Source organism: Camelina sativa, chromosome 3 (genome assembly GCF_000633955.1).
Source record: "Camelina sativa cultivar DH55 chromosome 3, Cs, whole genome shotgun sequence".
NCBI lineage: Eukaryota > Viridiplantae > Streptophyta > Magnoliopsida > Brassicales > Brassicaceae > Camelina > Camelina sativa.
The window spans coordinates 9690281-9711651 of NC_025687.1; the positions used below are offsets into that span (position 1 = coordinate 9690281).

Sequence of the window (21371 nt, forward strand, 5' to 3'; positions counted from 1 at the left end):
AGGATAAAAACACAGAAGTTGCCCCTCTTGCAATGTTATTGGCCTTGATAGTAAATTTCATATTGAGTTTTCGTGTAAAACCTTTTAAGTAGTATAAAATTCTTAATTTACCCTCTCGCTATTTTTCACCGTCACTGTTTTGTCCTCAAGCTCTTCATTTTTTCTCTTATAAATTGTTTCTTTTTTTTTAGGCGGTAAAAGTCAATTACACATGTGAAAAGTTCTTTCACTTTAGCCCACTGAATGATATAAATCGATCTATATTTGGACTTCAAAACAACACGCATAATATTATTGAAGAATATTATACTAGCACTAACGAAAACCAATTTACCTACAAACCCAAGAGTCAGAAGATTATACACAAACAGTAAATTAATTTAAAGCCCTCCAATTGGGTTAGTCGATGAGCACATATATATAGCAGTTATATCTGGGACAAGGAGTCATTAAAGATAGAGTTTTAATATATCTGGGACGCCCACCAAAGACGAATACACATATCATCAAATTGCCAAATTGATATTAAAAATGACGTCATCATCACTAATGCAACAAGTAGAAGAAACCCTCTCATTCCATTGGAATGTCTCTAAAAAATGATATAAAATCGTAAAACATTATCTTTCTTTTCCCCTATAAGACTCGTATACTAGTTCAACTTGATATAATAACTCAATCAAGAATCAAAAAAATTGTTGAAAACGTCCATCGAAGAAGGAGACTGTATCCTCGATGGACTACTCTGAATGATAGAATTAAAGTCGTTGAAGAAAGACGAATAACCTTGAGGGTCGGTAGGTCCAACCGTAGAAAAGAAGTCTGGTGATATCAACGGCAGAGACGTGGGTCCAGGTGATAAAATACCAGCATGGTGAAAACTTGGCCGTTCGATCGGATGATGTTGATGTTGTTGTTGAAGATTATGATGAAGATGATTATAATATTGATCCATAGTCCCTACGCCTCCTACAAATTTCCCTAGTTCGTTCGAGGTATTAGCTCTTTCCGTAGAAGCGAACCGAGCCGCCGGAGATATCAAACCATGGGATGCATCAAATGATGCTGACGTGTCGTTTGGTGCTGAGATGGATGTAGAAGAGGAAGATGATGATGTTGTGGAGCTAGAGGTTTTGCCTGTGAGACGTTGAACCAATGTCATGAAGTTATTAGGGTGTGTATGGATAATCTTGGGAGATACAGTGTATATGATCACTGGACCACCTGGCGGCCGCGTTTGCCGTTGTTCTTGCTGATGGATTTGTGGTGGTTGCGGTGGCGGCTGTTGCGGCGCCAATGGTGGCTTCTTGATGATCTTGTGCGAATCTCCACGGACCTTCAGTGGTGCTGGTCTCGGACCCAAGATTCCTCTTGATCTTGGCGATCTATTATCCATGGAATCCACTTTATAAGATGAATATTTTATAAAAGAGAGAGATAGATGTGTGAGTGTATGTGAATGTGATGATAATTCTAGAGAAGAACAATGATTATGTGATGATTAGGGGAAAAGGGTGGGTACATGAGTGTTTGTATATATATGATTTGTGTATGTATCAAAAAGAAGGAGAGAGAAAAGTCAAATGAAGAAAGCAGAGTAAACCTACTTAAAAAAAAGTGGTAAAATTTGGCTACTTGATTGTTTAGTAATGATTTTTTAATCTAATGTTTCTTCTAGTATACTTGTTTCTTACCAAGATTTGGTTTGGTTTACCCAAGATCAAAAGTTTTCCAGTCGTTAGCAAAGACTTACTTTTTAACTACGACTTCCAACTTCAAATATTTTATTATTGTTACCTCAAATTATTCACATTTTTGGTTAATTAAATTGATATAGATAGATATATATAGGTGGTGCATGCTTACATTGTTGTACTATACAAAAGTTTAGAGATGAATTAACTCTTTTAAAAACAACATAATTAGAAGAAGTTACTTTATAATAAAATTGGATCACAACTTATGGGTGTGTTCCTTTTTTTTTCTGTTCTTTTTGTTTGCATCTAAATGAACGAACATAAAAGGGTTGAATATGTCCAGTCTTGAGGAAGTCAAAAGCGAAGAAGAGGTCATAAGTGCCACGTCAGACACTTGGATGCTGACTTGGCATGAATTTGTACAGCTCCAACACGGTTCTGCTGATCCAGACATGACCCTGTTTCCGTGGACCATAATGGACACAGATTTTTTCCTTTGTCAAACAAAAAACTAGATGTGGTCAGACCTAGGGCTGGGCAAAATAACCGATAACCAAATAACCGACCGAAACCGAACCGAAAAAAACTAAACCGAACCGAACCGAAATTCTTCAAATACCCGAATGGTTAGTAAAAATCTATATCCAAACTAACCGAAACCGAACCGAACCGAACCGACAATTAAATGGTTAACCGAAATATCCGAAAACCTAGAAGATATCAAATATTATATACTTAATATTATGCAAAACTATAAAATAAACTTAAAATATAAATTATTTCTAGATTCAAAACAATTAAATATTTTAAATAATCAATATATGTAAATGTTATTATTTTGAATTTACAAAGTTAAATACTATTTTGTAAAATTGAATCAATATTTTTCCCTTTTTTGTATTTTTGTTATTGTATATTTGGTTAATTTTGGTTATATTCGGTTAGTTTTGGTTATATTTGGTTTATTTGGTTAATGTTAATATAATTTATGTTAGTTATGGTTATTTATTTAAATAACCAAACCGAAACCGAACCGAAAGAAACCGAACCGAACCGAACCGAAATTTCAAAAATATCCAAATGGTTACTATATTACTATATCCAAAATAACCGAAACCGAATACAACCGAACCGAAACCGAATGGTTAACCGAATGCCCAGGCCTAGTCAGACCGTTTAATAATACATTTTCCAAACCATAATAAGGCATTTAAAAAAAAAAAACTAAAATGAACGTCGAGATATTGAAATAGTATGCAACATTTCTGACATTTAGTAGGGCAGTGGTTAAGGTGAGTCCACTTTTTATAACTAATTTTTCATGTTCAAGTTCTGGTATATAGTGACGAAAAATAAAAAGTTCTGGTATATAGCACCGTTATATTAACCAAAAAAACTATGCGACGTGAAAATGTCAAAAAAGATAAATTGATTATTTCCGCTACGTCCACGAATACACATATACATACGTTATAGTTTCTTAGTTTCATTAAAAAGTGATGGAAGACCCAAACCACAACGCTCTCGGCCATTTAAATTTCTTATTTATGCAAAAAAAAAACCAATTTCATGGATTTAAATCCCGGAAAAAATATCATAAAAATCTCCAATTTTCAAATTTGTGACATTTTAATCACTAACTTTCAAAATGTCATTTTAATCACAAATTTTTTGTTAACTTGACCATAAAATAGCAAAGATTTAAATTTCAGGATTTTTTTTGTTTCACGCGCCTTTCGTGCATGTGGGTTTGCTTCTTGTGTAGTCTCGCAGACAAACTAGCGTTTTATATATTTTTTCCCACAGTTATGAATTTCTCTTATATAAATCACTTTCATAAGAAACTCATAAAAAACATCACTAAAAAAGTCTTGGGAAACTTTCGATAATAGACAAAAGTAAGATGTGTATTTGTGTTGACCCATAAGTTACATGTATGAATTCTATAAACCAGATACGAGACTTCTAACAAAACAAAAACTTAGAGAAGAAGAACGTACTAGACAAATATTTTAGCTCTACAAGATTGAATGTCCTGTCAAGGTCTATCTTGACTTATAATCTATAGATGGACCCTGAAAGTTTGTTTTTGGCTAGCTCCGACTTTCAAAGTATCAACATGCAAATTTAGTTGAGACCTGCTTAAGTACCATGTAGGACTAACACAAATATGGGTCTACTTTAGTTATCTTTTCATTAGGATTTATATTTTGTTTGGTTTACGAACGTGAGAATTAATTTGATACAAAAATTTTATCTAAAAAAATTTGGCCTCAGTTCATATTCAATTTCCAAACCAAATACCATTTATTTTATAAATTAGTTGTAACTGACTTTTTTATTTTATAAATGTGAAATTTGGATTATACATATATGACTTCGTAAGTAGACTCGAACTTAAGATCTCCTTCCTTGTCAATGTTTTTGTAAAAGCCATTGGAACATGAATCACTCTAGGTATAACTGATTTTTCAAGATTCGATTTCAGTTATTGTTTAAAAATATAATTCAAATAGCATCTGATTCTAACATATTGACAGATGTACATATAAGACTTGTAATATAGCGAGGTGTATATATTATATTTGTATTCTTTTGGCAATGTATGGTAGTACCGTAGCAGTACATAATATAAAATCATGATAATCTGAAAAAGTGCATAATTGAAATGGTGCTAGACGCGGAAATATACAAACAGGGAGAAAAAGTCTTTTCAAAAGACTCTTTTGTGTTTGGTTTTTAAGTCTATCCAACTCGAATCTCCAAGTGACAAGGTCCATCTCTATATCTTCACTTAATGTTGGAAAGTGATTGGTCTTTCAAAGTCTTTGTAGATTCTACCACTTTATTTTTGTTTTCAAAAAAATTTAGGAATAATTCTAACTTTTGCTGAACAGAGATTATCAACATATTTTTTATCAATTAGCTTCTGATAAGAATGAACGCGTATAACCTTAAAGGTCTTACGCGTATTATCGATATATAATATCGTATAAACAATAAAGAATAATATTAGATCATAGTCTTACTAATACCATAATATATTTTACATCAAAAGTATAGTTGCAAAGGCTGCTTCTAGATACTAGATAGTATTGAATCAGTCTTAAGTCTTAACAATACCAATATTTCGATTTCCTAAACAAGAAACAACTCCTTAGACCAAAGACTATTTGATATCTACTGAGGTTGTTTTCTTTCAAGGCTACTCATATCAAAATCAAAATGGAGGTTAGATGTGGTTAAAAAAAAAATAGCACGGAATCAATACCTATCTTTCTCATAAACCTAATCACATATTCAGACAAAGCGTAAATGAAACATGAAAGTTACTGGAGTATGGTATCAGTTAGTGTGGTTCCTAACTTTTAATAAACCGAGAAACTAAGAAATCCAAACCCGTACCAATCCAAGATTGTCTGTATACCTAGCTTAAATGGTCGACTACGTAAGTTACATAGAACAAATACAAATGGTGTAAACGAAGTATAACAGATTATAGGCGGAATCGTTTTTTTGGGAAAATGAGCCACATTTTTATAAGAATCTACAACTTCTTATGAATGAATGAATAAGTGACCAAAATTAAGTAAACAAAAAAACGTAAAAACTCAGCGGAAATTAATTGGTGAATTCATCTTACAATAGAGAATAACATCTTTAATCTTCTCATCCCTGTCCTCATCTACCATCGCACTACCGACTGACGAATTAGTCGGAGAAGATTTTATTGAGTGAATGGAGCTCTTTCTCCTTGTCACTTTCTTAGAGTTAGATCTCTCCCCTCCTTGATCGCCTTCGGCCCCCGCGTCAAAGCACATACACAGCCGCATAAATGGTTTCAGGAATCCAAAGCTTCTTCCACTTGTTTTTGGTTGCGACATTTTTCGAAGATGGAACAAGATCTATCGTTACACTCGAGATCCACGCGTACGAAGCTTACGAATAACAAATCCACGAAGGTGGTGTGTCAAGAGTATAGCTAGATGTAAAATTAACGTAGAAGATTTGAGTCTATCTTTTAGTATCCTACAGATTAGGGATAATGACTATATATAAACATACGAAAGTTAATTCCCAATTTTGTGTGTTTGACTCTATAGTAATTTTGTTTCTATAAAAAATATTTGGGCATTTTCCGCAAAATTGTAAAATTTTGATGTATTTTTTAAGGACCGTAATGTTTGGCATTGTCCGCAAAATTGTAAAGTTATTTCCTTATTAGAATGAGCATTATCAATGTGTTTTACTAATTTGTCAAGTTTTGAATTAAAAGTTACAGCTAAATTTGAGGATTCAACTACTGTTACCACTTTTTTGGGATACAAAATCTGCAATAATATCGTTATTCAAAAACAAATATTGATGAGAAATACTAATACAGTATTGACAAAATCGATTCTATCTTTTGATTTGATAAATCGTATAGCTTTTGGTAAGATTTTTGTTTTCAAATTTTAACTAGCTTCTATATATACATTTTTAAAGACATTTAGCAAATAAATTCTGAAGTTGGAACATATTTACAAGCATGTCATTATCATTAATTATTATTATTTTTTTATAATTTAATTAATTAATATTAAGTTTTGATTTTGGAAAACAAGATATCTCATCCCAATAAAATTTCCAAAACAAGAGGAACAACTCCCTTTAACATGAAGTATTAAGTTTATGAAGTAATTAATTTTATTAATATTAAGTTTCCAATTTTACAAAACAATAAGAATTAATTCTATAAACACACACAATATTTTCCTTCTTTAACTACTTATTTATTCTCATAATATAAAACAATAAACCTCAAACAAAACACTTTCTACACTAACTAATATATATCTATATTTTGTAAGTTTGTAATTTTTTAAAAATACAAATTAAATATTAGTTATTGATATAGTTAATCTACAAAACAAATAACATTTTATTTTTATTAAAAAATAGTTCCGCGGTGTACCGGGTGAATATCTAGTTTGTAAGTATTACCCATCCAACTGTTTAAATATATACAGTATATCTATATACAGTATGTATATCTTTTCAATACACGTACAGTATTTGTTTCGTTTGACATATATAACAAAGTAAATCATGCATGTAATATGATTTTATAAGAATTTATTACAAAAAAAGGAATGATGATACAATAAAACCTCTATAAATTAATAATGTTAGGACCAATGTTCAAGAAAGCGCTAGGCGTTAAATAGGCGGTGATCCAACGCCTACCGCCTAGAACGCTTAATCGGAATCTAGACGGTTTTAGGCGATTTAGGCGTTTACACTATAAACTAATATATATATATATATGATATTATATACATAATTATACAAAATATGTATAAGAATAATAAAAATATTAAATCAAAAACATAATAATAGATAAAAAAATTATTTCAATTCATTTTAAATAACATATTAAATATTTATAATTATGTTTATAGAAATAAACCTTATAAATTTTAAATTTGTGCAATGAAAATTCTAAAAATTCACTAAAATGATGATACTACAATTTTAGGCGGTCAAAGCGGTCGTCTAGGCGGTGCTATAGCGCCTAGCGCCTAGACGGGGTGGAGACGGACGTCTAGAACGCTTTTTCGAACACTGGTTAGGACCAAGACATTTTATTAATTTATAGTGATATTAATTTATCTATAAATTAATAATAATTCTTTTATAGGTATATTTTTAATTGTTTAATTTTAAAAAAATTATGAATTGAGACATTTTTTGCAAAATAAGATTAGAATTTTCGATGTTGTAAATCTTATGGTATCAAAATTGAATTTGAAATAATTAAAAACTATTATTGACAAAGAATTACAAATATTAAAGACAAATTCACTTATACAAATGACATAAATATTCAAATTTATGAATAAGAAGATCAATTATCGTATTTTAATAGTTTATCAAACTATCAAGATGTATATTTAGAAATTAAAATTTTTAAAAAGTTTTAGCTGTTTTATGAAATGTTATAGAATATTTTATATCATTATAGTTTGAAGATACAACCTAACAATTGTTTTATAGATATGAAATGTAAGAGAAACATACTTTACTATATTAGCATATATATATATATGTAAATTTACATGATTATTAATTTATGATATTATTGGGACAATATTTTACAAGGAGATTTCAAAAAAAAATATTATCTTATTATCTTATCAAATTTTGTTATTTTTACATTGTCCCGACTTGGGACTAGTAAAATTTATTAATTTATAGTGTTTATTAATTTATAGAGGTTTTACTGTATTAAGAAAAAAAAATTATAGATATGCTGCAAGAAGCAATTTTGTCTGTCCAATTGTGTGACAGTGAAAAGGTAAGCCCCAAAGGCCCAAAATAGAATTGAGTAAATTACACCTTGTTAGAACTACCGACTACGTACCGTTTGCTGCACCATGTTCTTCTTGGCCGTCGAACTTAATTAGCGCCTTTAAGCTAGTTTCTCAGTGAATTCAAGATCAACTCTCCCATGGATTTTCAACCATTCGATTGATTAAACGGGATATAAATATGATTAATTGTCGCAATTCATTTATACGCTAAGAATGTAGAAAATTACTAGTAATATCTAGATAGCGAATTAACATGAAAATCAGTATTGATTGGTAGAATAAATTCACAACTATGATATTTAATGATCTTCATGTTGATTTCCCAACCCAAAAACTTTTATGCTAACAAAATACTAGTTCTTTTTTTTTTTTTTTTTTTTTTTTTTTTTTTTTTTNTTTTAAGTATTAGAGTAATTACATAAGCTTTTTTTCCCTTTATACATTATTAAGTTGCATACTTCACACTTGTAACAAGTTATATATTTTTTTGTTTATATCGAATTAATATTTTATAATTAAAAGTCAAGCAACTTCGAGTCAAATAGGAATTAATAACACAGCTGCGAATTAATAAATGCCAATCCGAAAGAAAAAAAATTAACGTTTGACTTCGTATTATTCACAATTTTGTAGGTATTTTTAATCATTAGACTAGGGATATCGTATCGTAAACACAAAATAGTATTGGGATCGGAGCTTACCATAGATCTAGTTTTAAGGCTGCCCAATCAAAAAACTAATCGGTGGTGATCAACAATGATAAATTAACAGTCAAGTGTTATAATAATGATAAAGTCCTAAAAATAATAAATACATTAGAGAATTCAACTTGTGGGACTAAGAAAGAGAGATTTCAACTTCGTAGATTTGAAGGAATTGAGAGAAATAAGAGAACCATAGGTCGACACGAGGGTAGAAGCACGTGTTCTCCCGTGCGTGTGGCCCTTAATCTTGGCGTCAATCTATCTTAATCTTACTATATTATCATGGTTACATAATCTATGCTCTTAACGGTCACTAATCTACATTTGTACTTGAATCCAACAAATGAACATTTTGGCTAGTAATGAAAATCATACTAATTGACGGATCATATTACTCATTAAACCCAAATATATAGACAAAACCTATCAAACAAGTTTATATATGAAAATATAGTTGAACTGATCGGACATATGTATATATTTTATTGCCATGTCTATATTAGTTACGCAAGTTTATTAGATTTGAGGGTATTAACTATTAAGTATTAACATGGTCAAGGGATAAACAAAATGACAATAATAATAATAATGTACCGACGCTTAAAAGTGTTAAAATGATACTTATTTAGAATGAGTGCAAGTGATCAAATGTTACGATGCTTTGTTTAATAAATCCAGTAGTGTCTTGCGGTTCACGAGAATAAGATGCTGAGAATGTAAGTGATTAATCATCTACACACTAATATAATATGATGCCCCTAAGTTAATATTTTAGAAAAGAGGCTAATTATAGTAATTTACTTACATTCAAGGTTAGGTCAAGCAGACCAAAAAAAAAGAATTACTTTAACTATTTTTTTTTTTTTTTTTTTTTTTTTTTNTCCTACAATAGATATCTATCGCGCTTGTCCAGTGTAATCACCCATTTCAAATCTAGATGAACTAGTGGATTTAAAAAAACACTTGAGCAACCTTGTTATAACAATATTTTTATGTAGAGATTTACCATGACTGTTAACTTGAAGAAAATGATGGCACAAATGCACATACTTTACATTATTTTAATTTGCTCTTGGATGGTATGAAACATAAATTACAAGTTGCATCAACAAAAACTTTCAGAAATTCATCTAACCGTTTATTAAAACTTGGATTATTTAATAAACATTTTATTGGCATTATATAAGTAAAAACTATTACGAAGGACCAAATTCGGAGGTAACTTGATGAAGAAGAAACGGAAAAGGAGACGCACGGCTCGGCAACCGCCCACGTTTACTTCGCAAGTCTTCACACATTAATCGATGCACCTCTGCTTCCACACACACATGCTCTTCCCCAACTCTGCGTTCACACAATCCCATATATATTAGAGTTAGATGTACTCGAATATACCACCAAGTGCCCACTTGTGACTTGTTAGATTTTCCAATCTTCTTTACACACCAAAAGTTCATAAAAAGAGTACATGAAAAATGTTGCCGTACATTGGACACAACAGCTACCAGCAGCACCAGTTTCCTTCACCGGAGATGGAAATAATTCCGGAGGAGAAGTGGAAGCTTTCCTATGGGCAAGAGGTTACTGCTCCGGCTTGTCCTCGTTGTGCATCGTCCAACACCAAGTTTTGTTATTACAACAACTACAGCTTGTCTCAGCCTAGATACTTCTGCAAAGGTTGCCGTCGTTACTGGACCAAGGGAGGTTCTCTCCGCAACATACCTGTAGGTGGAGGCTGTCGCAAGAGAAGCCGCAGTAGACAGAACAGTCACAAAAGGTTTGGTCGGAATGAGAATCGGACTGATGGTCTTATTAACCAAGAAGATGGAGTTCAGTCCAGCCCTGCTGGTTCTGATATTGATTTGGCTGCGGTTTTCGCACAGTACGTGACTGATCGTAGCCCTTCTAGTACAGATAATACTACTGGATCCGATCAAGATTCACCGGTAACAACAACCACTAATGCTTTAGATTCCTTGAGTTGGGATATCTGCCAAGAAACCGATGTGGATCTTGGATTCTACGGGGAATTTAATCATCTATCCGATAAGACCAAAGAAGATCAACAAGGTTTTGGTCAGTTTCTCCAAGAAGATCGAGAGGAGATCTTCGAGTTCCAGGGTTTACTCGATGATAAAGATATTCAAGAGATCCTGGAATGCTCATTCTCAGAGGAGCCAGACCAGTTGATTTCTCAGGGGAGTTTCATGATCAATGGTGATAACTGGAGTTCAACAGATCTTACCAGATTCGGGATTTGATCACATATACTTAATTTATTATATATAGAAAACACGTACTATTTACACTAAAACTCATTCTTATATTGTTCATGAAGTTATATATCACACATGAACGATCCCACAGAATAGGATCCGTGGAGTAGATTACTGTATATTAATCTTGAATAATGAATACAAACTTACAATTTTTATGTTCTTTTTGCGGGTAGGGTTTCAAATTTCTTCTCTTTTGTCTTTTCCTCTCCTTTCAGTTTCGATTTTAGAAGATACCTGTAAAATTCGAAATTCTCACTATTCATATATGTTGAAAAGCAAACCTTGGCAGTTCTACTCTACCCGCAAACAAGAAAGGAAGTTCAGTTTGCACCTCTATCGTAATAGTTTTCATCGATCTTTGGTTGGTTCTGACATAATATGAACACAATTAATAGCAAACAAACGAATTGCCTGGAAATAATGTTGCGCAGCTGTTTCTAATACAATGCAGTTTGTAAGCACGATCAATGTATTAGCTCACGACTCTGTTTCTGGATGCCACTTTATGCTGCAACCAACACTTTACGATACCAAATGCAGGATCTCAGTTGGTCATCAAAGGCTATAGACATGGTAAACAAAGAATTGAAGAGAAACGTATCAAAATATGATTGTACCTTGGCTTTTGATTTGATGGTATTGGTTGACAGCTAAGGGCAAGATCAATCGCAAGGCTTAGATCCCTACACAAATATAACATGTTAGGTTTTATTGTATAACAACTTCCCGGGAATATGTTAAAAGTAGTGACATAGATAAACCAACCTCCCAGATACTGGTATATTATTGCTAGGCCGGGAATCATCAAACTGACCATGATAGACCAGCTCAAATGGTCTACGACCATCCTGCTCCACATGCAAGAGCAAGTTGAGATAGAGTTAAGTAACAAAGCACGTCAAGAGTTATTATAAGAAGTATTATTTGTTTGAGCTTGAAAAGGAATTCATGATATAAGTACTCCCAATCCAACAAATGGCTATCTTGAGCATATATCCATAAAACTATCTTTCAAATATACTATCTTTACATGCTTTAGCAGGAAATAATCACAATATAACCAAAACAGTAGACATTTTCCCTGCTACTTAGCAATCTTTTATCAAAAGATATGATCACAAATTACCTTCTTGTATAAGAAAAACTCGGGGGTACAAACAGCTCCAAATTCTTTTGCAACCTCTTGTGACTGAGGCAGGAGGAAAAAATGTCACGAAAAGATCAGAAAACTCGTATAATCCTACAACTAACAATGCTGAAAAAGTTAAAAAAAATATACTGTATATATATACGAACAGGCAAAGGATACCTCATCATACAAGTAAGGAAACGGGTACTTGAAAACTTTTGCATCTTCTGCCATGAACTCAGGCCCATCCTGTGAAAAGGAAAACCAATATGGAACAAACCATATAGAAACCTCATCTGAACAAATAAGCACTAATACTAGAGTATCGCAACAAACACAAACCTGAGGATGAGTTACAACAGAATTTGAAGATATAGCAACAACAGCAAGACCTTTCTGCAGAACCAGACAACAATATATATAGCTAAGATAAGATAACCAATACATAATGAGTCAAGCTATGGAAAGAACAAAGAAGCAAAATGTTTGTTACCTACCTCCATATAGAAATTGCAAAGCTTTACAATGTCTTTCTTCAAATGAATCACAAACGGGCAATGATTACAGATAAACATAACCTAACAATGTTATGAACCAACACACAAAATCAAAAACAGAGGTTTTAGATTACAAATTATAAAAAGCTAAATTAACAAATTGAAAAGTAGTTCATTGCTCACAAGTAGAGATGGGTACAGTTTAAAATCTTCTAATTTCCATAAGTTTCCAGTGAGCGGCTCCGGAAGCTATAAGTTTCAATCACACACAAATCTCTAAGACTAGAAATTCCTCTGTTTTTTTTTTTTTACCGACGACGTGAATGTGACAGTTTTACCTCAAAATTGGGAGCCCTAGCTCCTAATTTTACTCCGCCTGACTCAGTTCTGGCGGCACGAACCACGACACGCCTTGGCGATGGTGCATTGACTTTGACTCTCCGCCGCAGATAGCTGAGGTCTAACCGTTTCGACGACGAGAATGAAGTTAACCCCCGGGAAGATATTTCTAATGCGGTTCTTGGAGGAAGCATGTATGATGCTCCGTAAGTCACGGCGGTGGAGGCAGCCATTGTAGTGTCTGGTTATTTTCTTCAGTTCGACCAGAGCCACAAAACACGCGTCAGTATCTTAGAAGACGTGTGTAGATTATGGGCTGAAATATCAAAGGCCTAGCCCAATATTTTAGCCCAATAAAATCGAGACATGTTAGAAAACGTTGTGTTACTTGTGCTACAAAAGAAAAAAAAAAAAAATAGGGAAAATTCCCGAAAAAAACATGAACTACTTTTTTATTTGGCAGAAAAAAACACCAATTTTTAAGGTTTCCAAAAAAATACATCAACTAATTTTTTCGTGTATAATAAAACCTAAATTAAAAAATGTTGGCAGATTCATACATAATGATATCAAACAAAAAAAATTATTCCAATTTTACCCTTTAAAAAATCGACAAAAATATATCGACAGATTCATACTTTTTTTTCCTCCTTCGTTTATCTTCTCCGAGCCGTAACAAGTAACAATAATGGCACCATCTCTTCTCTGTTTGCAAAAACGTGACCTGAGATTAAGCAGAAGAAAATTTAGAACCTTCCAAAGTAAGAACATGAAACGAGCACGAGATTAAGGGTCAACAGAGAGCCGCCGCAGCCGGTGCCCGGTGGAGATGGTAAATAATCCGGTGGTTCATCTGCTCATCGGACGTTCGCTGATTCCAATCCCTAGCTGACGAATGAAACATTGAAAACCCTTAATTAGTGGTGTGACATCAACACATCGCTTAAGATGAGGTGAAATAGTGGGTACATGACTATAATTAGTGGTGGTGAATCGAGTGATCTTGATGTTGAAAGATATGAAGCGTTTGAAAGCTAACATTTGAAGATTTATGTGATGAGGATAAGATACTTGTGTAAATCATTTTATTTGACTTGCTGTGTAAATTGGTGCTGCCATTGTTGCTAAGCTCGGAGAAGATGAACAAAGGAGAAAGAAAATAATTTTTTTTTCAATTTTTCAGAGGGTAAAATTGGAATAATTGTTTTTGTTTGATATCATAGGTATGAATCTGCCAATAGTTTATAGTTTGGGTTTTATTATACACGAAAAAAATTAGTTGATGTATTTTTTTGAAAGCCTTAAAAGTTGGTGTTTTTTTCTTCCAAATAAAAATTAGTTCATGTTTTTTTGGGGAATTTTCCCAAAAAAGATAAGGTTTCAACTTTCCACCGTCGGCTTCAATCGTACTAGTGAACTAGTTTAAATTTTAAATACTAAAAACAAAGAATCCTGTTCTGCAATGCCATTTTATGTCTCTTTCTCTTCATTTGTATGATCAGTGAAAGAAAAAACGACTTAGTAGTTTCGAGAGAGAGAGAGAGAGAGAGAGCTAGGGTTTGGTTGTTAATTACTTCGCTATAAAAGCCCATTAGGCAGCATAAAGTTAATCCAGTTAGCGAGATCTTAGATAGGGTTTCCACCGTCGGCTTCGATAGCAATGACGTACCGTACTCCTGGTGGTATTTGGGGAGATCTTCGATATGGTCGTGGAATCTTGCGTAAGAATACTGATCGAGGACAACGGAGGAGGAGGTGCCAGATCCCTAAAGATATGCTCGCCGCCTCCGTTGAATCTGAAACTCAGGTTTCTTATTATTAAATATTTGTAACCAGTAACTAGATTTTTTTTGCCGTCTAGATGGACTTATATGTTCATATTTTGTTTCTCTGGTAGCCGGAGAAAGACTTGTCTGGGGCTACTACCACCATTCCCACTACTTCCTCAAGGTTTGAATTTTTTTTTATCTTGGCTAATTAATTAAGAACTGTACTTGTTTGTGGTTAGCTCAGATTCGTCCATGTTTTTTGTTTTCAATTGACTCAGCAGCATGCAGACAGCTGCTGCTCCTCCTATCAAGTTAGAAGATGTGATTCCTCCACGAGCTGCAGTGTCTTCTTTTAAAGACAAGAACAAGAAACTTTTCAAAAAGAAAACCAAGAAGAACAAGAAGAAGAAGCTCGCCAAAGCCAATTAAGAAGGCCGTGTCCCTCTCTTTTTATATATATTTATATTTTCTTCCCCAAGCACTTGTGTAATAATGCCCTTGTGACTTTAAACCTTTTATGTTATGTAACATGTTTGACCTTAATGGGATTTCTCTACGGTTTTTAACAACTCAGTATTCGTCTAATTCAATTCCTCAAAACCCTTAACATTTTGATTGATGCCATAATCCGTCATTGCTTCTTGTAAATCATACTAGTGTACTAGTTTAAATACTGAAAACAAAGAATCTTGTTCTGCAATGCCCATTATATGTCTCTCTCTTCATTTGTATGATCAGTGAAAGAAAAAACGACTTAGTAGTTTCCAGAGAGAGAGAGAGAGAGAGCTAGGGTTTTGGTTGTTACTTCGCTAGATTCTAGAAGCACGAAGACTTTTTTTTATTTTGGAGATAAAAGGAAGCTTTACATAGATTGTTAATTTCTTAGTTCATACAAAAAAAAGGAAATTAACAATTCCAAGTTTATTTAGAATTGGGAATTAGTCTGTTGTATGGTTTAGTCCAATCAGTATAAATAGGGGTGTTGGGGATTTAGAAAAGTTCAGCACCTCATAGATTGAGAGATCCTAGCAGTTGAATCTTAAACTAGCTTGAAGATTCAAAGAGGGTTAAGAATATCAAGTTGTAATCTAAGAACTTGAGAGAATGAGTTAGAAAATAGAGTTAAGGAGAGAAACCTTGTAAAACTTATTTTCTAATAAATCAAAAGAGAGTTTTTGAATTCCTGTGTATTACTTTGTGCTAAAGATCCAAACCGCATAGATTTTGCGTTTTCACTTTCCATCGTCGGCTTCGATCGGAATGACGTACGGTAGACGTGGTTGTATTTGGTCAGATCTTCGATATGGTCGTGAAACCTGGCACAAGAATACTGATCGAAAACAACTGCTGCAGGAGTTCCAGATCCGCAAAGATATGCTCGCCGCCTCCGTTCAATCTGAAGCTGCACTGTCTTCTTTTAAAGACAAGAAGAAGAATCTTTTCAAAAAGAAAAACAAGAAGAAGAAGAAGAAGAAGCTCGGCATCAATGACAAAGCCAAAGCCAATTAAGGAGGGCGCTCGGCATCAATGACAAAGCCAAAGCCAATTAAGGAGGGCCTTGTCCCTCTTTTATATATATATATATATATATATATATATATATATATATATATTATTTCAGTACTTGTAATAATGTCCTTATGACTTGAAACCGTTTTTATCACCTTAATGGATTTCTCTTTTTTTAACAACTCGTATCTTCATATTCAATTCCTCAAAACCTAACTAGGTGATTTTATTAATACATTATCTATCACTGTTTCTTGTAATGTATGTGCAAGTTATAAGTACATAAGGAGCCTGAGTTTATTTAAGTTACAAATTGATGATGCCAATACAAAACTAGCTAACATAACAACACCGAATTTTATCAAAACTAACAACAACACCGGCTAAATGATTGATTTTATTAGGTTAGAACTTAAAAGCCGTTAAAAGTGTATCTAATTAACCTAAGCTAAGCTCTAGTAACGACAATCAACGGGTACAAGTGTTGATCACCAATCAAGGCCAACATGTTAATACGGTCCAAAGTCTTCTTTTGTAATGTATGTGCAAGTTTAGATACTAAAATAAAAATCTCGTTATGCCTTATATTAATAATAAGTTAGAAAAAATTGAATCATGGCTTTCAGATCCACTAAACCTCACTTTTTAAAATTAGTATTAGTGAGAAAACTTGCTCACTGCTCTCTGCAACAATAGCCAATAGCTGAGATCTAGCCGTTTCGACGGCGAGAATGAAGATCATCTCCGGGAAAGTATTGCTAATGCGGTTCGTTAAGGAAGTTGATATGAAGCTCCGTATGTCACGGCGGTGGAGACTGAAGACAGCCACATTTAATTCAATTAGAGCCACAAACCACGCATCAGTACTTAGACGTGTGTAGATTATGGGCCGTAATAGACAAGGCCTATCCCAATATTGGAGACAAAGCAAAAAACATTAAAGTTCAGCATCTAGAAGATAAAGGAATAACCCGATAACGTAATGCCTTACCTTAATTGATTTTTATAAAAGTCTACCAACTGTACTGTTTTTTTAATTTCAAACTTCATGATAATCTCTAAATTTTATTCATTAATCTATGATAATGTATATTCTTTGTTTGTAGTGATGTAATATGTTGGAGGTGATGTAGTAATAAGCCTTTTGCTTTCACATCAGCTTGCAATATATATATGATTTAGTACTGACGCCTGGTTTGCTTTCAAATAACATTGAAGATATCAGATCGTATATATATTGCAAGCTGATGTAAAGGCAAAAGGCTTATTACATCACCTCCAACATATTACATCAGCTTGCAATATATCTACATACATAAATGACCACAATAACAAATATTTACTAACTATGTTAGTAGTAGATTTTAAAATTGTCTTATTAGGTATTTTTTATATCTCAAAACTATATTTCAATTTAAGCACGAAATTATATACATACATATTATATATAGTGGTGTAAATGATTGGATTCATGAACGAAGAGCTGACAATTAATCCAAATACAATAAAGAAATTGGGAGAAGATTCCTTTTATTTCATCCTTGCATGCCTTATGACCAACCAGCACATCTAAACGGAACCCTAAGCCCCACTCATCAACACTATTAATTAGTGTTTTCAACGGTTATTATAATCGTTAACATCCACAATTCTATTTTATTCAAATAATCGGATCAATTAGAACCATATACCAAAAAAATAGAGGTCAAAAACTGGGTCACCATCATCATAATCTAAGGAATCTAAGCGAGTAGTCGATTACTATTTTCATGCCATACCTATATATGTGTTATTATTATATGGACCGTCTTTGCTGTTGAAGTTAACTTGTCTCCGCTTCTAACCCAAAACAATATTATTACTTTTATTCAATCATATATTAACGAGGAGCAATTTTGGAGTATTATATTATATTTAATATTTCCCATTATTATACAAAAGATAACACCAACTTGATGATTTAAAGTCAAAGCGATGTTTCTACACTAATATAAATAACTCTAGTCTGTTGTAATAAAAGAAGAAAGTAGAAGATTATGAATAAGAGAGAGAAGAGGTCATGAAGAGAAAGAGATACGAGATGGAGAAGACGAAGAAGACAGAGCTTCAAACCGTCATTGAAGAGCTCTCTCTTTTCATCATAACTAAACCTGGAGATAACACTGAAGCTGTACATATACCCTTGAGGCCTATTCTCTCCTTCGGCAACTTAATCATCCAAGTTCTTGGTATCTTCCTTTTTATTTTGCATGGATCATACTAATTGATCCTCCTTAATTGTTTCATATATAATTGTATTTTATTTAAGGAATCCGAATTGTCTCTTAAGTTCATATCTAGCACAACTCAATGATTGTCCCGATCGGCTGTTTGTGATTTGGTGTTTGCAGATAAGATAGGACCGACAATGGCTGTTCTTAGACAAGACATTGATCAAAATATTCAGGTAACTATATATAAAGATAATGTAACTTCATGCATATACAGACAAGACATGCAAGACGCTTTATTAATTTTATTTTGATTTGTCCTCTTTATTGATTGAAACTCATCAACATCATATGTACGTGTGGTATATATGTATGGTGGGTCTATAATAATATTAATAAATAAGAAAATCAGTTAAACTTTTATGCTGATAAGAACGCCCAATAGATATCTCCTCAGTGCTTTTGTTTTGTGTAAAAGATCTCTTCAATAATTCAATTTCAGCCTTGTAATCCTTTATTTGGTTTGCTTTCATGAGGACTTTAGTCTATTCTTAAATAACTTTCTATAAAATTGCTATCTTGCTTCCATCTTTTCTTTTTTGTACTTGAATTATCTTTTACTTATGTCTTTTCTTTTTTTTGCTGAATTGGGTGGTGTAGAGATTAGAGAAAGTTTGTGAAACAGATTCATGTGTTTACTCCAACTTGGTTGAGATTCTGAAGAAAGAAAAGGAGGAGGGAACATCCAAAATGGTTGCTAGTTGCAGTAGAGCTATTTTTTGGCTCACTAAGTATATTCACCTTACTCTTTTTTTTTTGTCGACAATATTCATCTTACATAACTATCGTATAATTTCACCAACTAAGTATAAAGTTCTCTTTCTTACTATTTTATATTCTATCACAAATTAAAGGACAATGGATTTTACTGCTGGTTTACTACGCTCGTTGTCCAAAGAACCGTCGTCGAGGATGGAAGAACTTGTAGAAGAATGCTACATGACGACATTAAAACCGCATCATGGATGGATAGCGTCTGCTGCTTTCAAAGTATGCACCATGATCACTCTCTTTCTAGCTATATCATACTTACTAGCTAACATCATTTCCATTTATATCCCATCGTCATTTTATGTTTAATGTTATTAACATATAAAATGATATTTTTTGGGGATATTATACATATTACGGGGTACTGATATAGTGTAGAATATATATGTAATAATGAAGGTGTGTTTGAAGCTGGTACCTGACAACAAAACGTTCATGGACGCAATTGGTGCAAGAGACGAGAGCAATGATACCTTAAAAGAAGACATTGATACTTTAAGCTCATTGTTGACACCTATTCTCAAAGAAATCTACTTTGTTCTGGTAATCATTAATTACCATTAACACATATAGTCAGAGTCCTTTTTGAACGTTTTCAAATTTTTGGTTTGATCTACATATTGAGTATCGTGCATGGTGCTTCATTTTTATTTTTCAGGATCGATACGGGGTGAACAGATTAAGATCGATGTAGGTGACGGGTTGAAAAATAATCTAAATATTTTGTGGATTTTCACTCAAATGATAAGTTTAGTTTTTAGAAAAATGTATATATCATCAATGTATGTAGTACGTACGTATATCAATATTGTAATTTTTATTTATTTAATCATCCGAACTAAAAAGATTTCTCTTTTCTTTAAAAGTTATATAAATGTGTATAAATGTTGTTATGTCTTAAGCTTTTAAAGTACTCTACTTATATATAGAAAGTAATAAAACTATACAGTATAATCATTAATCGACATTCTCGGACTCTCATATGTCTCGTAGTGGGATCCGTCGAATACTAGTATTAAAAACATGTGACATATCGGGCTTGTTTGTTTGGTTGACTCAGGTACCTGCATCAAGACGTTGCGGTAAACGCTGCGACCTGCATCTAATATTTTTAAACATTGTTTTGATTTAGCGGTTAAAACCATAAACGCAATCGCTGTTGTTGCTGCAGCCGCAGCCACCTACGTCAATCAAACGAGCAAGCCCGATGCCACCAATACAAAACTAACATAACAACACCGGATTTTATCAAAACTAACAACAACATCGGCTAAATGATTGAGTTTTGGTTAAAACTTAAAAGCCGTCATGAGTGTATCTATTAACCTAATCTAGCTAGCAACGATCAACGGGCGCAAGTGCTATTTTGATTAATTAATTAACGAAAGTGAACAAGTAAGAGTTGAGAACGTGTCACATCAGAAGCTCTTCATATATTACAAGTTACAACATGTCAATACGGTCCAAAGTCTTTAATGTATATTAATGAAATGACAAAACTCAACAAATATATATATGATAATGAAAAGAATCTCTAGTTGCATGAAAATAATAAAATGAAAACAGAAATGTCATTGGCATATTGACCTTTGTGAGTGGTATCTGGTATTCATGGAGAAGGAATAATAACCTTATATTCTATATAAATTAATTAGTATGATGGATTTAATATTGCAACATGGAAATTTAATGATTTGTACTAATCAATAATATTGTTACGGTTTTATAACTTAGCTTTAAATCCGAAAATTTGTATCTGTGTGGGTTAACTAAAGCCAGGATAGTTAATCTTTGTCATATTACAAAATGTTCTAGGATTTCTTTGGTGACACTGATACGGTAAAAAAACAATAGTATAAAAATTATTGATAGTTTTATAATGGAAATTAAGATTTACCGGTGGTACACCAACGGGACAAATACCTTTTTTACTTTTATATATATCTTTTATGATTTGTGTTAGAAAATTATTGATTTCTTTGACTTTTAATATATATGTTGTGGTGTTATAGATTTTGATTTATTTACAAGAAAAAGTTGTAATTGTTATT

General features: G+C 32.8%; 4 protein-coding genes across 7 annotated transcripts; 2 read left to right on the forward strand and 2 right to left on the reverse strand.

Annotated features, from left to right (window-relative positions):
- LOC104776250 (nuclear speckle RNA-binding protein B-like) lies at window positions 396-1622 on the reverse strand. The gene has a single exon (XM_010500281.2). It carries the CDS (start codon window positions 1394-1396, stop codon window positions 680-682), a length of 717 nt encoding a protein of 238 aa, XP_010498583.1. The 5' UTR covers window positions 1397-1622; the 3' UTR covers window positions 396-679.
- Window positions 9766-13257, reverse strand: LOC104776251. 4 transcript variants are annotated; one of them, XM_010500284.2, is made up of 11 exons: window positions 13001-13257; window positions 12846-12911; window positions 12663-12743; window positions 12508-12561; window positions 12346-12414; window positions 12163-12225; window positions 11802-11884; window positions 11654-11719; window positions 11368-11556; window positions 11184-11270; window positions 9766-10101 (listed from the first exon to the last, which is right to left on the reverse strand). In XM_010500284.2, exons 1-9 carry the CDS (start codon window positions 13232-13234, stop codon window positions 11514-11516), a joined length of 759 nt encoding a protein of 252 aa, XP_010498586.1. In that variant the 5' UTR covers window positions 13235-13257; the 3' UTR covers window positions 9766-10101; window positions 11184-11270; window positions 11368-11513. The 4 variants fall into 4 exon arrangements, with proteins under 4 accessions (XP_010498586.1, XP_010498585.1, XP_019099127.1 ...); XM_010500283.2 differs by lacking the exon at window positions 9766-10101 and adding an exon at window positions 10704-10796; XM_019243582.1 differs by lacking the exon at window positions 9766-10101 and having other exon boundaries at window positions 11058-11270.
- LOC104776253 (dof zinc finger protein DOF1.2) lies at window positions 10108-11197 on the forward strand. The gene has a single exon (XM_010500286.2). The coding sequence runs from the start codon at window positions 10233-10235 to the stop codon at window positions 11016-11018; it is 786 nt and encodes a 261-aa protein (XP_010498588.1). The 5' UTR covers window positions 10108-10232; the 3' UTR covers window positions 11019-11197.
- On the forward strand, window positions 18195-20185 carry LOC104776254 (glycolipid transfer protein 2-like). Its single transcript, XM_010500288.2, has 6 exons — window positions 18195-18507; window positions 18670-18725; window positions 19150-19280; window positions 19404-19539; window positions 19720-19863; window positions 19979-20185. Exons 1-6 carry the CDS (start codon window positions 18339-18341, stop codon window positions 20012-20014), a joined length of 672 nt encoding a protein of 223 aa, XP_010498590.1. The 5' UTR covers window positions 18195-18338; the 3' UTR covers window positions 20015-20185.

Bases quoted from the DNA above. Each gene is read 5' to 3' on its own strand.
- LOC104776250 (XM_010500281.2), bottom strand. From the start codon at position 1,396: ATGGATAATAGATCGCCAAGATCAAGAGGAATCTTGGGTCCGAGACCA.
- LOC104776253 (XM_010500286.2), top strand. From the start codon at position 10,233: ATGTTGCCGTACATTGGACACAACAGCTACCAGCAGCACCAGTTTCCT.
- LOC104776251 (XM_010500284.2), bottom strand. From the start codon at position 13,234: ATGGCTGCCTCCACCGCCGTGACTTACGGAGCATCATACATGCTTCCT. The intron at 11,720-11,801 runs GTTGGTTTATCT...ATATTTGTGTAG, and splicing joins AATATACCAGTATCTGGGAG to GGATCTAAGCCTTGCGATTG. The intron at 11,557-11,653 runs GTACAATCATAT...GGTATCGTAAAG, and splicing joins CCATCAAATCAAAAGCCAAG to TGTTGGTTGCAGCATAAAGT.
- LOC104776254 (XM_010500288.2), top strand. From the start codon at position 18,339: ATGAAGAGAAAGAGATACGAGATGGAGAAGACGAAGAAGACAGAGCTT. The intron at 18,726-19,149 runs GTAACTATATAT...TGGGTGGTGTAG, and splicing joins ACATTGATCAAAATATTCAG to AGATTAGAGAAAGTTTGTGA. The intron at 19,864-19,978 runs GTAATCATTAAT...TTTATTTTTCAG, and splicing joins AAGAAATCTACTTTGTTCTG to GATCGATACGGGGTGAACAG.